This window comes from Bos indicus, chromosome 3 (genome assembly GCF_029378745.1).
Source record: "Bos indicus isolate NIAB-ARS_2022 breed Sahiwal x Tharparkar chromosome 3, NIAB-ARS_B.indTharparkar_mat_pri_1.0, whole genome shotgun sequence".
NCBI lineage: Eukaryota > Metazoa > Chordata > Mammalia > Artiodactyla > Bovidae > Bos > Bos indicus.
This window is the reverse complement of record NC_091762.1, coordinates 7,203,479-7,217,729: the sequence shown is the minus strand read 5'-3', so window position 1 is coordinate 7,217,729 and position 14,251 is coordinate 7,203,479. Positions and strand designations below refer to the sequence as shown.

The window sequence follows — 14,251 nt, the reverse complement described above, 5'->3', positions numbered from 1 at the left end:
CCCTGGGTTCTGTATTATTATTTTTAAGTCTCTAGTCCAAATGTTTGGGCAGGTAAGTTTGCTAGGTGATGATACCAAGATGAGGACCAGATGAAAATGGATAAATGCTTAGAATGAAGTTCAGTGGAGAAAATGTAGAGCTATATCACCATTCTGAATACCTGCACAAACTTAAGAAATGGCTGTGAATGAGAAATGTAAGAATATCTGGGGTTGAGGATGAAGGCCAGCATCCTTCAGCAGTGTAGTCTGTGGCTGAAGCAGGCCTGTTCAGAATTGCAGATAGAAGTTTAGAATATAGGGCTGTGATGTGATGACCTCCCTTGTAACCATCAGTAGTCAGATCCTTTTTAGAATACTGTCTAGAATATTTCAGACTAGTGGGCAGGTCTGGAGACTGACCTACAGATAAGGGAATTTGGGACTTGACCTTGTAGAGAATAACTTAGATTTCATAATGATCTTTAAGAATGTAAAAATCCTGATCTGAGGATAGATTCCAGCTCTTCTTAATCTTCGTTGAGGGTGGAAGAGTGTCTCAGCAGCATTTGGGTAGACTTGAGGAAAACTTGACTGACAATGAAAGCCATTAAATGTCAGAATGATTTACGGGGGGAAGGTTCTGGATTTCTCATGAGATTCTCAGAGTAGGCTCTGTTTTCATCTTGATAGAATAGATCAGATCCATTCCCGTGGCCCAATGTGATAGCTGAGTGTGACACCAGTGACCATTCAGAGTCCCTGTTCCAACCCAAATATCGCCAAGCCCCTGCCTACAGACATCCACCTGCTTTTACATCCCCTGAGGTGCTTCATGTCCCCAGAATCAGCACCAGCTCCCTACACCCATCCGTGGCCCTCTTCTCCAGGTCACAGGCTTTCGGGGTCCATACAGATGCACTGCTCTAACCAGATTGCGCTTCTTTGTCTCTTCTCACTTGCAGTATGAGTTTAAAGCCAAGAACATCAAGAAGAAGAAGGTGAGCATTATGGTTTCAGTGGATGGAGTGAAAGTGATTCTGAAGAAGAAGAAAAAGGTAAGTGACTCTGAACCACAAACTCTGCTGAAGAGAGACGCAGGGTAGGTGGGCGTGGGGTAGCTTTTCTTCCTAGGCCACTCTCTGGGCAGATTTCTTCCCTTATCTGGTGAGGTGGTCTGCTCTAACCAGCAACAGCATTGAGAGGCTGCAGCTGGAGCAGAGAGAAGGCAAGGACCAAAGGCCTGGTCAGTTGACTGGCTTAGTCCTGGTGTCCCGTGAGTGACAGGTTCATCTGTCATCCCTGCATTCACTCCTTTCCCCAATCTGTTACCTTTACCTTTGAGGCTTGATCTTGGGAAATACTATAAATTCAAGTTCAGCAGGGTTCAGTGGGGGAGGAGGTGAGAGGAGCCTTCCTAAGCAGTTGTCCCATCCTAAGTAGCCCCTTAAGACCCAGCATAGCTGCTGTTCAGGGTACAGGAAGGCTGGGGTGTGACCCTCGTGGGACGAAGGTATTGGTCCGTGTGACGGGCCATCCTCTGAGTTGGGGAGAGGCAAGCGAGTGAGTGTATGTTGTTTAAACACTGGGCTGTTTTGTGTCCATTTTATGTGCTATGGGAGAATGATATTCTGGGAAAGGCTAGATTCACATAATAGTCAGAGGGGAGAGTGTATGTGTTTCTGGAAAGAAATGGAAAAGGGCTTGGTTGATGGACAATGTGAGGAGAAGCACTTTCTTTGTCCTCTTTCTAGACTCTGCTGAGGCCTTTGTTTTATACTCAGTGATGTAGCAGCATCCATACTAATGTATAGACATCTTGAGCTGCCTTTGGTTCCAAGCCTCTATTGCTCTCGGGGCTTCCTGGTTAGCTCAAATGGTAAAGAATCTGCCTGCAATGCAGGAAACCTGGGTTTGATCCCCGGGTTGGGAAGATCCCCTAGAGAAGGACATGGCAACTTACTCTTAATAACTTACTTATTCTTGCCTGGAGAATCCCATGGACAGAGGAGCCTGGCGGGCTACAGTCCATGGAGTTCCAGAGTTGGACACGACTGAGCAAGTAACACTTTCACTTTTCTCTATTGCTCTTAATTCAAATGGGACTCAAGGCAGACCCTGAGTCTGGGGGTTATGGAAGGTAAACACAAATACTAATACAGAGTAGTAGGTACGTAATACGTAGAGGTATTAAAAGATAAATACACGGAAGTAGGAAAGTCAGGGGGTAGATGTTCAAGTTGTAGTCGTCTTACCAATCCAAGGATTTAAATCTTCTCTGTCCTCCTCACAAAAGACATTCCCCAATGTATGACTGGACCTCTCCAGTGAGGAGGACTCTGCCACTTCTTAAGGCAGCCCATTTTTTTCTCTGGACAGCTGGACATTTGCAAAGGTCTCCCACATATAAAACTCAAACTGGTTCTCTTATGCTTCCTAAATATCTCCAGGGGTGATTCTAGAAAGTGTTTTATGGCTGTGAGATTGGAAGTTTATAGGAAGAAAATAGAAGATGATATACTGTTTGTAAAGAATTAACTCCTTAAAAATTTACAAGTAATAGGGAATTTGTAATAGCTTATTAAATATCCCCGACTTTATAAACTTCCACTGTGGGAACATTCATACTAATGTATAGACATCTTGAGCTGCCTTTGGTTCCAAGCCTCAGTCCCCATCGTATTCTTACCCTGGGGATCTTTTCTGCCCCTTCCCTCTACCCCACATATGTGCACACAGCAGTTAGCCATGAGACAGTCTTTAGAATATTGTCCTCTCAGGGGTTCTTGAGAAGGAGAGTTACTGGAATAAGTGAGGCCCATCAGGTCAGTGGGATCCCTGTGCCCCTGTTAAAGAAATTACAGATGATGACCAACGTGAATTGAAAAGCAAGAGAGATGGTCAGAGGAAAAATGGGCCAATGCACCCAAGCTCGTGATTCAGCCAGCCAGGCTGAGCCCAGCTTGGCTTTCATCCTGTGTTGTCAGATAGCTTTTCTCTGCCCTTCACGTGAGGGGCGACTCATGGGTTGGTGCTCTCATGATAAAATGGTAGTCTTGATTTGTGGACACGCTCCAGGCTGCAAGATGCTTTCACACCCATTATCGTCCCATCTCCCCACAGTCCTTCTACGAAAGTCACCTGGACATCTCACTTGGTCAGCATTTGTAGCACCTCATCCCTTCAGGGAACTCGCCACGCAGTTCCCTCACTAAACTGCTCCCTCACCAGTGGCCGATGTGTCAGCCTTTCGGAGTCTGAAACTCAGACTCATAGGATTTGAAATCATGGACCTTAGGACACTAACTCACACTGACAAAGCTCAAAAGAGGCTGCCGTATAAACCAGAAATCAGGTCCTTTGTTCAGTTTGAGACATTGTCCAGTGCTCCAGACCAGGCACTCATGCGAGCCTCCCGAGCACATTCTTCTGTCAGAGGCACGCAATGTGAGAAGACACGTCACTCGAGGGTTGCTCAATGAGCACGGAAATGGAGCAAGTCAGCTGACTGCATGACAGGCATGTTTCCTGGCCTCTGGCTCCACAGTAAGCCGGATGTTCAGAGTGGCCTTGTTGGGTACATGCTGCTCCCAGAGTCTGTGCAACAGACTGTCCAGGCTTTGCCCTCGCAACTCTGACTTCTGTGCTTCTGTGGCTGAGTGTCTTGGCATCTCCCCACCTCCACAGTGAGCACGCACTCCTGCCTCAGGTAATCTCTGTTTACCTGCAGCTATGGTGCATTTCTGGGCCTGCTGTCCTGGGGCCTATTCTGTGCCTTTCGGTAACTTAGTATACGTCTGAGCTGATCCATAAGGGCTGACTTCGTGGTTCTACCCTTAGAGGACAATCTCGTTTCCCACCTCACCTGTCCCTTGTATATCATGGACCAAACGTGGTGCCATGCTTATCCTGCATGTGAAGAAACAGAGGCTCGAGAGTCTAAGCTTTTTGCCCGAGATGACACGCCGTGCAAGGACAGCTGTGTGAGGCAGAGTCGCCTGGCAGAAAAGCAAGCCTCCTTCCACTGAGTACACGAAAACCGAGCTGGAGAAGTGTCTTGGAGTCCCGGGACCCCGTGACTCACTTTGAAACTCTCTCCCCAGTAACCTCTAGTGTGGGCTCCCCCTCCAGCAGCCCAGAACAGGTCTTTCCTCAACGTGATTCTTTTGCTGCCAGGCCTGGGAAAGGGGGGCCCCTCCCATCTCGTTCTCTCCACCCCCGCCCGGCGTGGTTGTCATTTGGATAAGGCCTTTAATCACAGGGTTCATTTTACACTGGTTCTGACAGATGAATGCACATTAATAGCAATCAGCCTTTTTTGCCATCTTATTCCCATGTGACTGTCCTCTGGTATGTGAGTATGCCGACACCGTGTGTGTGTGTGTGTGTGTGTGTGTGTGTTTGTTTCTCTGTCTCTGTTTGTAGAATAGAGACGGGCGTGTGTAGACATGCCGTGCTTCTCTCCAAGGAATGGAACAGTCAGCACATTTCGGTGCTCAGGACTGGAGCTCTTGCCAGGTAGCTGTAAGTGTGGAAAGAGTCGTGGCTGATATTCAGCCGTAGGCACCACATGGTGTAGCCTCACTGTGCTTGTTTTATTAACTAGTCAATAAAAATGTCGAAATGGTCCCCTCCTCCTACTAAGAACATGTTGCTTTTTACTAGGTCAGTGTAGCACGTTGGAAGGAGCCCTCAGCTGAGAGGAGACCTAGGTTCTAGTCCCAACTCTTACCTTCCTGGCTGGGTGGTTCTAAGCAAGTCATTTTAAATGAGCTGGATTAGGCGATCACTTTAACCTTGTCAGCTCAGTTACTCTGTACCAACTCTGGAATGATGCGTTTAGGGGCTTGCATGTGTGTATATACATCACCTGTGCTTCTTCAGGCTTTGAGAACCTTTTGTGCTACAAAGAAAGCAGATCCCAGACACCAAATAGGTTTGTGTAGAAAGTTTCTGTCTCCTGAACTTCCAGGGCAGGATGGGAACCTCAGAGGTCAAGAACTTCCCCAGGCAGCCTCCAAGCCGCTGCTCTGTTCACAGCCTGTCCAAGACTGTGGAATGATGGTATGGTTCCCGGCTGGGGGAGAAGAGTGTTCACCGGGACTCCCTGCTCTACAGAGAGTGTTTAAGGTCAGGGGCCATCTCTGTGAGCTCAGCACTTACTTGGACGCCTGGTACGTGCAGCGTGTTTCCGGCGATCGTGGCAGTTGGCTAGTTGGGTGAGTGAGTATGATTTGTGTATGAGGGTGTCATTAAATCGGGAAGAATTAAGTACTTAGCAATTGGATCAAATGAAGTCTTATTCGCTACTCTTGGCTGTCACATTCTTCTCCCTCTTTTTCATTCGATCAGTCTTCCCATTTGAAAAAACATGGATAAGAGCCTTCCTAAGCACAGAGAGGCCTCAGTGGAAATTGCTAACTTCGTTATATTATGAGCAGGACTTCTTCAATGACTGATCATCAGGTGCTTTATTCTAATACAGGCAGTAGCCAAATATATTGGGATCATCTCTTATTGTGATGTGAAGAAAAACGAAAACATCTTTTTGGTTACATTAATGTGCCTAAAATGCTGTTGTCTTTAACTGGCACCAACAGATAATGAGACTCAAATTCTCTTATGAGTCTTAGGTTGTATTTGTGGTATAAACCCAGCTACAAAGAGAATTGGCTTTGCTTTGTTGTTTCTCAGGTCAGTACATTATCTTCAACTCCCAGCAAGGCCCAAATAATGATCTTTTCTGTGTATGTGATAATGATTATTTATTATAGTACTGGCATCACCCTATGGCACCATTGGCTAGGGAGTGGACTTCTGAATAGGAAGATTAGTCTTGAACTTCATCCGAAGGATTATTCTACAAAAGAACTAAAGGGCCTCTGTTTCCTGTGTGTTTTTTTTTTTTTTTTTATACACACCAATAAGTGTATTGGAATCCCCTAAAGCATTGTTTTAGAAAGGCTCTGCTGTTCTCATTAACAGATATTTATTGTGCCTAAAGGAACTGGGTAGGATACACCGGGGTATTAGATATGGACCCTTTCCAGCAAAATTAGCTATAGGCACGCATTGGTCTATTACAGCTCCTATAGCATTGCATTTTAGTTATTTGTGTCTTTCCCCCATAGGCTCTGAGCCATTAAGGGCAAGGACCGTGTGTTCTCTCTGGTTCTATTTTATCTGTTTGGGAAGGCAGAAGACCAGTGGGAGCCATCTGATTGTTATTACATACTAAGATGATAACAAGTGCATCTAGCAATAATAGCTAACCCTGAAATGTAGCCCCTGCCACTTGTTAGGCTTTGTGTGATGCAGTGTATACTTACCAGGTCTGCACAGCCATCCTGTGAGCTAGGTACCACATTTAGGTTTGGTTTGCAAAAGAAGATTGAGTGACTTGCCCAAGACCTCAAGTCCCATCAGTGGTGAAGTTGGGGTTTCAACCAGGTCTGTCTTGTTCAGATGCCAAGTGGGTTCTTCCTGCCATCATGTTGCTATGTGTGAACTAATCTCCTGAGACTCCTTTAGAGAAAAACTGCTCTATAGGAGATGCCTAATTAATTAATCCAGTGTCTTTGACTTCTCACCTGTACCCTGTCACTGGGATGTCACATTGCAAGGAAACTAGTTTCCAGCTTCAAGAGTACTGTTCGTTCCTATGAAAACACACAGCTTAGAATTATAGATCCAGAATTTGGGAGAATGATCTTTAGAAGTGCTCTAGTCTGATCCCCCAACAGAGGACAGGAGAAGCCCAGAAATGGTACTGAGGTCACCCGGGCAGTCACAGAGCCGGGACTAAATCGAATCCAGTCTTCTTTCTACGATGTTTTTTGATAGTTTTAACACAGGCATGTTAGGAATTTTGTGCATCGTGTGAGAGCTTATTAGTGCCTCAGTTTTGAATTGTGTTTTTTATATCTGTATGGGTTATATCTTAAGATGGGTGGTAGCTGTGTTTTCAGACTAATCCCATTCTGTCTGGAGGTGTGGGGAACTTGCCAAGCTGAGTTACTTTGGCCTTGGCAAGGTGGTTGTTTTTTTTTTTTATTTTAATTGTTTAAGAAGTCACCATTGCTTTCAAGAACATTAATAAGGGTGACAGATTTTGTGGTGTGCTTCCTGATAATTTCCAGTAGGGATAGGAAATAAATGGAAGTACAGAGTTTTCCTCCACCTCTGGGTTCCTAGGGAAGGCCTCCAAAGATGCCATATCCATTTCTGGGTTCCGTATCCTTGACTCTGTTTTCTGTTCTTGGCACTGTTCCAGGCAGACTACCTCTGAACCAGGTTTCACTCCCTGCCAGGGAATTTTGGAATTTCAGAATAGCTGTAACTTTTCATGGAGGACCGGATATTTATACTCATTAGATAAAGGAAAGAGAAGAATCTGTAGTTAAGGATGTGCTTGCCTCATTCAGTGGTCTTATAAAAGCATGCACCGCAAGCCCATTACCCTGTCTCTCTGTTGAAAGTGAAACGCTTCCTGACACTGGAGCGTGAAAACCTTTGGTTCCGTCACATGGAGTAGCAAAGAGATGTGGAGTCTAGAGGTAGACAAGTTGGGCTTTAATTGCCACTGGACTAGGTGGTCTTGCAGGGGAGTAAGTTATCTTCCTGAGCCTCATTGTTTGTCTTGAAAGTTGAGGTCAATTTTGATAGTATAAGGGAAGCAGTATATAAAGTTCTTAAATGGAAGAAAATACTTTTCTTCCGTATCAACTGGGAAATTTCCGGTAAGAATGAAAAAATGAAGCAGCTAAATATGACTTTCCTGTATCTTTCCTGTTTTACTTTCTCACTTTGTGTTGTTCTAGGTCCTCCAACAATTAAATGCCAAGACAGGATTAAATGCCCGTGGGAGAAAGTGTGGAGGCAAGGCTGGCATAGCTGTCAGGCTTCATTGTGGGTCTGACTCCACCTGAAGGAGAGCGGAAGGAAGGAAGGAAGGAAGGAAGACAGGCTGGGTGAAAGTCTCTTTGGCTCCAGTGTGGTCCGAGGAAGGTTTGGCGGGGCTGCCAGAGGGTTCTGATCGTCTGTCAGGGGGATCCCTGTGTCTCTGAGGACGGGCCTGCTCAGAATCCCCGCACATTGATCATTGTCTGGGAGTGGGGCCCCTGTGTGTATAATGACGGATCTTGAATGCCGCATCTGGGGGCCCTGGGTTAGTTACACTTCCTGTAATTGGAGGTCTGCGGGGCACATTTATGTGACAGAATCTTCCTTTCTCTAGAAAATTTTTATTAGCCAGTATGTGAAGCAGACCCTTCCTTCAAGTTAAGCTGCTCTCTCTATCTCATGACTTTTTAATTACCTTGGAGTGTGGAATACATTTTTTAAAAAAAGAAGAAAAAAAGTAGGGAAGGGGAGACTGCTGGGGTGGGGAAAGGCGTAGAGAGGGATGGGCTAATAAATTAAATCAGAGTTCTCTTAAAAGGCTCAGCGGTGCCGCAGTGTCCTTTGTAGGTACAGAGGGGACAAAGAGTAGGAGAGAGGAGTTATACCCCAGTTCTGAATGTGTGGCAAACGCTGGACAGCTGCCCCTGGCGTATCAGTATGCTCCGCTCGATATGCTCTGCCCACTCGCATTTTTATCCCTGTTCCTTTGTATTTATGGAGCTAGTGAGGAGGCAGATCTTGTCCCCTGGGCCTTGCTCAGTGGCCTCAGCGATGTTACTGCTCGCGCTCCCAGGGGTACCAGTAAGGCCCTCCAGAGCCTGGACTTCAGGTTGAAGGAGCCTGAAGAGCAGCCTTGCTCAGTCCTGCTGGTCCTCCCGGGGCTGTTTGCAGGGTGCTTTTTCTTCCAAAGTGTTCGGAGGTACCGCGGGCTCTAGAGGAGCGTCCCCCGCCTTCCCCCTTCCTCTTGTCTTCCATCCTCCACCTCCTTTTCCACTCCCATTTCAACGTGAAATGTCTTCATTTCCTGGCATATTTTGGAGACCACAGCTCATTGAGGAGAGAGAGTAGCAAAACTGAAAATTTCCTCCCAAAGCTACCAGAACTCAAAGCCCTTAATTCCAAGCACTAATAAAGAAGTGGTTTCAGGTATAATTTGGAGCTGAGTTTTCTGAGGACAGTTAAACTGAATTTGGCTCCAGTTATTATTCAATAATATATCTCTCTTCCACAGTTGAAGCCAAATTTGATTTATAATCCCGTAAAGGTAGGTCATTAGCTTTTCTTTCTCTCTTTAAAAACATTTTTTTCCTGAAAATTTTTTCCTTAGAAGACTATTATAAAAGTGAGGGAGAAGGTTGATCTCTGTGTGTGTGTGTGTTTTTTTATCTGTTGAGTTTGGAAAATGGAGGAGATGTTTAAAGCAAGTTCAGAGCAAAAAGAAGACTCAATCCCTCTGATTTAAGCTATTCAGATAATACATTGAGTCTGAATTGTACCAGAGCATCCTTACTGGTCAAAAACTCAGGAGAACTTGAGTCTAGTCTTGAGTGGCTATTAACTATGGGGACACCTTGCTCAAGAAACTGCACTGCTCTGGGTCTTATTTGAAAGATGATAGAATAGGAAGGATATACGATGTGTGGGGAGGAGTATAGAGCCTTTAGTTCTTAAGGTGTTGGAACATCATCCAGACATTGAGGAGACTGGGTTAAAATGCTCCAACCATATTTGCCTCAGGTTCTTTGAATAACTGAAACATTGTTGAGTCCTGTCTACGCTCCAAACCCTTTGAGTTATTTTGATAATTTCCTTATCCCTTCATAGATTGAATGTATTCACGCAAGGATTACTGTAGTCGTTCAGTTGCTCAGTCGTGTCTGACTCTTTGCGACCTCATGACACTGCAGCATGCCAGGCTTCCCTGTCCTTCACCATCTCCCGGAGCTAGCTCAAACTCATGTTCACTGAGTCGGTGATGCCATCCAACCATCTCATCCTCTGTGGTCCCCTTCCCAAGGATTACTACAAGTAATGCAAGGATTATTACAAGACCTTTAAGGGGAAATATAATGGGATTTTATGACTTTTACTTAAGTGGATTTTAATGGAATTTTCAGAAAAAGAAAATTAGTAAGTGAAAAGATGTTTGTTTATTTTTTGGCCAGGATTTTCTATATGGATACTCATATCACTTTAAAAAGGAAAGTATTTTCTGCCTGCTGTGGCCCCTTCTGATATTCCTCAATAAAATAACATAAGGTTCCCTGGGAGTTGGGAGTCCTGGGAGTCCTTCTCTTCAGATCTTCCAGAGAAAGAAAAAAATTTATTCTGTATTATTTGCCTCATTATTCTTTCCTTTTGATGAAAGGGTTAGTTGCATTCCTTAGACTTGCAAGGAAGAGTCTTGCCCAGATCACCTTCAGCAGAGGCTTATAGCAGGCTAGGAGGAAATGTGGGCGGGCACACGATGCTTCCTCTTCCTCAGGGGTGCAGTCCTGAGAGGAAAGATATACACCTACCATTACTGGGGGCTCCTCTAGGCTCCATCTAGGACCTGATAGTCTCCAAGGAGAGGGTTTGATTGGGTGGAACTGGGTCTTCTCAGGCTTCCCAGGTGGCATTAGTGGTAAAGAAACCAATGCAGGAGATGCAAGAGACACAAGTTTGATCTCTGGGTCGGGAAGATACCCCTGGAGGAGGGCATGGCAACCCACTCCAGTATTCTTGCCTGGAGAATCCTTTGACAGAGGATCCTGGCAAGCTGCAGTCCATGGCATAGTAAAGAGTCGGAAACAGCTGAAGAGACTTTGTGTGTACACACGAGTCTTCTCGTCACGGAGCTCAAGGGCTGGGCAGGTCTGGCCAGCTCCTCTGGGACACTTGGCCTTGCTCGTGTGCAAGCAGCTGCTGATTCTGAGCCCCATCAATCATGGCTGGTTAGCAAGGCTGGTTCATCAGTTGTATACAGCGTAAGCCAAGTTACCCACACTCAGAAAGAACCCTCTTTGAGGTTACTTTCCTCTGAGAGGGGCAGGGGTGTGGCAGCTCCTCGGACCTTTATGGGCTTTTTGGTGCATTGAGTTATTAACTCTTCTATTAACTTTGAAAAATGACAACAGAATAGCAAGGACTGTAATGAGCAGACTTTCCTAATAGTGAGCACACTGAAGCTGGATTCCCTCAGGAGCAGAGCAACCTCACTTGTTAGCCTGCCCAGTATTCAGTTCACAGAGGCTGTTTATTGAGCAATGCCAGGAAGGGGTCCTGGCCAGGGACAGTGTAATGGGATCCCCATCAGCTGGCTGTCTTTAGAATGTCAAGAGACCCTCCTGTGCCAAGCCCAAGACTCCAGAGGAAGTATGCTGAGATTCTCCTATTAGGGATTTCACTTTATGCCTTTTCTTTGGTGTCGAAGAATGGCTGTCAACCCTAGGGTCACATCATAATCACCTGAAATGTTTGTTAAAGCTGAAGATTACTGGCCTCACACAAGCTTACACCCATTGTCAAAGGAATGACTCCAAAGCGTTGGAGCCCTGGCATCTGGAGTTTTGTAAAAACATACAAACCAGACTTCCACTTTTCAGATGGGTGCATTCTTCTCTATTCTTCCTGCTAAAGTACAGCTGAAAACTCTGACCATTATCTGCAAAACAAACGTAAGATTCCAAAAGGTGGAGAAAAGGCAGCCTGGCTGGGGACGCAAGGAACGAAGCAGTTGTGAGTTCCCTGAGGTTAGTTTTCATCTCGTATATCCCAGACTCAGAGTCAAAAGAAGCCTGCCACCCAGATATGACAGTGGAAACAGACACAGAACCCCAACAAAGCCTGCTTTCTCTCAAACCCACGGAGGAGGGAAGGGGAGGCATAGCAAGGCAGAAAACTTCCAGCTGGAAAACACAGAAAAGCTGCCCCCACCCCTGGCCAGCAGACTGTGAATGGCAACCTAGCCTCTCCCCTTGCCAGGAGTAACAAGGGACTCCAGACTCCCCCACTGGGAAGAGTGTGGGACTTCAGCCCTGCGAGCTGGTAATGAGCCCCCTCCCCATGTTCTCTTCCCTGGAGAGCTGAGAGTGTTCCTCCCAGGTGTTCTGCACGCACTGCCCCGACAAAGGCCGGTGAAGGTGGAGCAGAATTCTCTGTCCCTGCACTGCAGGTGCGCCTGAGGGCTTGAGGTGGCTGCTTCCCCCGACGTGGCGGGGTGCCACTGACTTCATCAAGCCTCTGGGGTCCCAGTATTGCCCTAGAGTCCTCTCCCCCCTACCATCCTCTGTCCCCGTCCCTGTCCGCTTCCCCAGCTGCTTAGGGGTCCATCTCCATTGTGTTCACAGTAGGTTAGGTTCACAGCCAGGTGAATATACTATTTTGGGTGACTATAAATGTACTAATTAGCTTGCCAGGCTTGCGTTCAGCCTTTTCCTCTGCTCCTGAAGGGAGGGAGGCTGGGGTCCACGTTGCACATGGATTTGACAGCATCATTCAGTCTCTGTGGCAGGTCCTCTCTTGTTCTCCCTGCTTCTCCTGCACAAAAGTATGATTTAGACTGTGGTCCCCTGAGACCCTTTGGCTCCTGCCTACTCTCTGCACCCTTGAGAGACACTCTCCTAAAGTGCTTGAAGGAGACACATCCGACCCGATACTTGACATTTTCCACTTGTCCATTTGGAGCAATCCACTCCAGGCCTCTTAGAGGGAACAAGGCCAGAAACAAATGCATGTGTTTGCATAAGCATTAGTAGCTCAGTGTGTGCCCTGGTTCTGTAGCTGAGGACAAGCCTAACTTATTCATTTACAGCTTCTTTTATTGCAGAAAAAGGAGTGGACGTGGGATGAGAGCAAGATGCTGGTGATGCAGGACCCTATCTACAGGTAAGAGCCCAGTCTCCAGGGTCCACCGGTCATCTCTTGGAGCCATCTGTCGGCGCGGTATGTCCAGACAAATAAAAATAAATTTCTCCTTCCCCGTCCTGAGACTTGTTGTTTCTGTAAATGTAAGTACAAGAAGCAAATCTGCCATATCTTTTAGAGAGGAACATTCTTCTCATAATTGCGCTAGGGGAACTATGAAGGGTTTCCGCTTGACGTTTAATCCAACTCTTTTAGTTGTAACTTGAGACCTTTTCATTTTGTATCAGTTATATTTTAACGGAACTTTCGTGATTGTACGTATGTTGATCAAAATGAGAGAAGTGGATTTTTCCATTACCCTATGCTAATAATTTCCCACAGATAATCTGCTCTGCCTTTCTGCCCCTTCAGCAACTGAGTATGGATGAGGGGGCTGTGTTCATTTGGGGCAGCCGAAAGTCACAAATAGAGTCCATAGAAATTGCTTGCACGGTGAGGCCGGTGTTCCTACAGAGATTAGATGACTGCCATCCGTGTGTGCCCCGGCCAGAGGAGGGCCTGATGGGGACGCATTCACACAGCCGGGGCCTGCTGGGACCCACGCCCGCTCTCGGTTCACCTCTGTCATTATTCTGTCCCGGGTCTCTGCTGACCGAGCCCTATCCCCCTCTTCCTCCTTCCTGTTTTTTTTTTTTCCACTGGGGAGAGGGTATTAGCTATTCCTTTGGGATACGGGGGTTCTAGATTTAAGTTCTGATTTTATCTCCTCTCAAATTACTTGCCTTGGTTGACAAAATGAATTAAGGTTGGAACTCACCCGAGAAGTCTGCATTTATGGTGGCCTTGCCATCTAGATTAAAGAGTAGATAACTGAAATGGAGTTTTCCATTCATTCAAACAAATATACGCATTTAGAACACTTATCCTGGGTACTGTGCTAGGTAATTTAGTAGATGACTAAAATAAGTCCCTTGTTCTTAGGAAGTTTTAGTGAAGTAGGGAAGTGGAATCCTGAGCAAATCCTTGTAGTACAAGACAGTGTGTCTGACAAAATGAATGTCATTCTCTGTGTTTCTTTTGTACTTGTGTTTGTTGAAATAATTGTTATGTGTTACTGCCACTTAAAAATGTATCTTTTACCACTAGACTATGAAGCTCTTATCAGTGAAGAGCTGTGTTCAACTCACTTTCGTATTTCTAGCACCAAGCCTGTGTCTGTTCTCTATGAGGCATTTAGTAAATGTGTGATGGGTAGATGGACAAGTGTATTGAATTAATAATCCAAAAATGAACTTAAGTGTTATGGTGATTCACAGGAGGGAATGATCCCTTTCTACTTAAGTGATAAGGAAAGGCTTCAAGAAACAAGTTGCGTCAGAATGGGGCTTGAAGGATGTGAATGGACAAAGCTTGTCATTTGCACCTTGTGAAAGGAAAAGTTTCTTGGGTTTTACTTTTTACAGTGACATTATATACACATAAACGTGACCTCTGTGTGGGTGCTGGGCATGAACTTTGCCTT

The 14,251-nt window shown here is 45.8% G+C and overlaps 1 protein-coding gene across 4 annotated transcripts in view; it reads left to right on the top strand.

The window, feature by feature from the left end:
- C3H1orf226 (chromosome 3 C1orf226 homolog) overlaps positions 1-14,251 on the top strand; it is a 360,848-nt gene that overhangs the window by 246,684 nt on the left and 99,913 nt on the right. For 2 of the 4 annotated variants that reach the window (XM_019986989.2, XM_070782767.1), the window contains 2 exons: positions 945-1,037; positions 12,692-12,750. In XM_019986989.2, the coding sequence (XP_019842548.2) occupies positions 945-1,037; positions 12,692-12,750 (152 nt within the window). Of the gene's footprint in view, positions 1-944; positions 1,038-12,676; positions 12,751-14,251 lie in introns of all 4 variants that reach the window. The other 2 variants (XM_019986985.2, XM_070782760.1) reach the window with 1 other exon arrangement.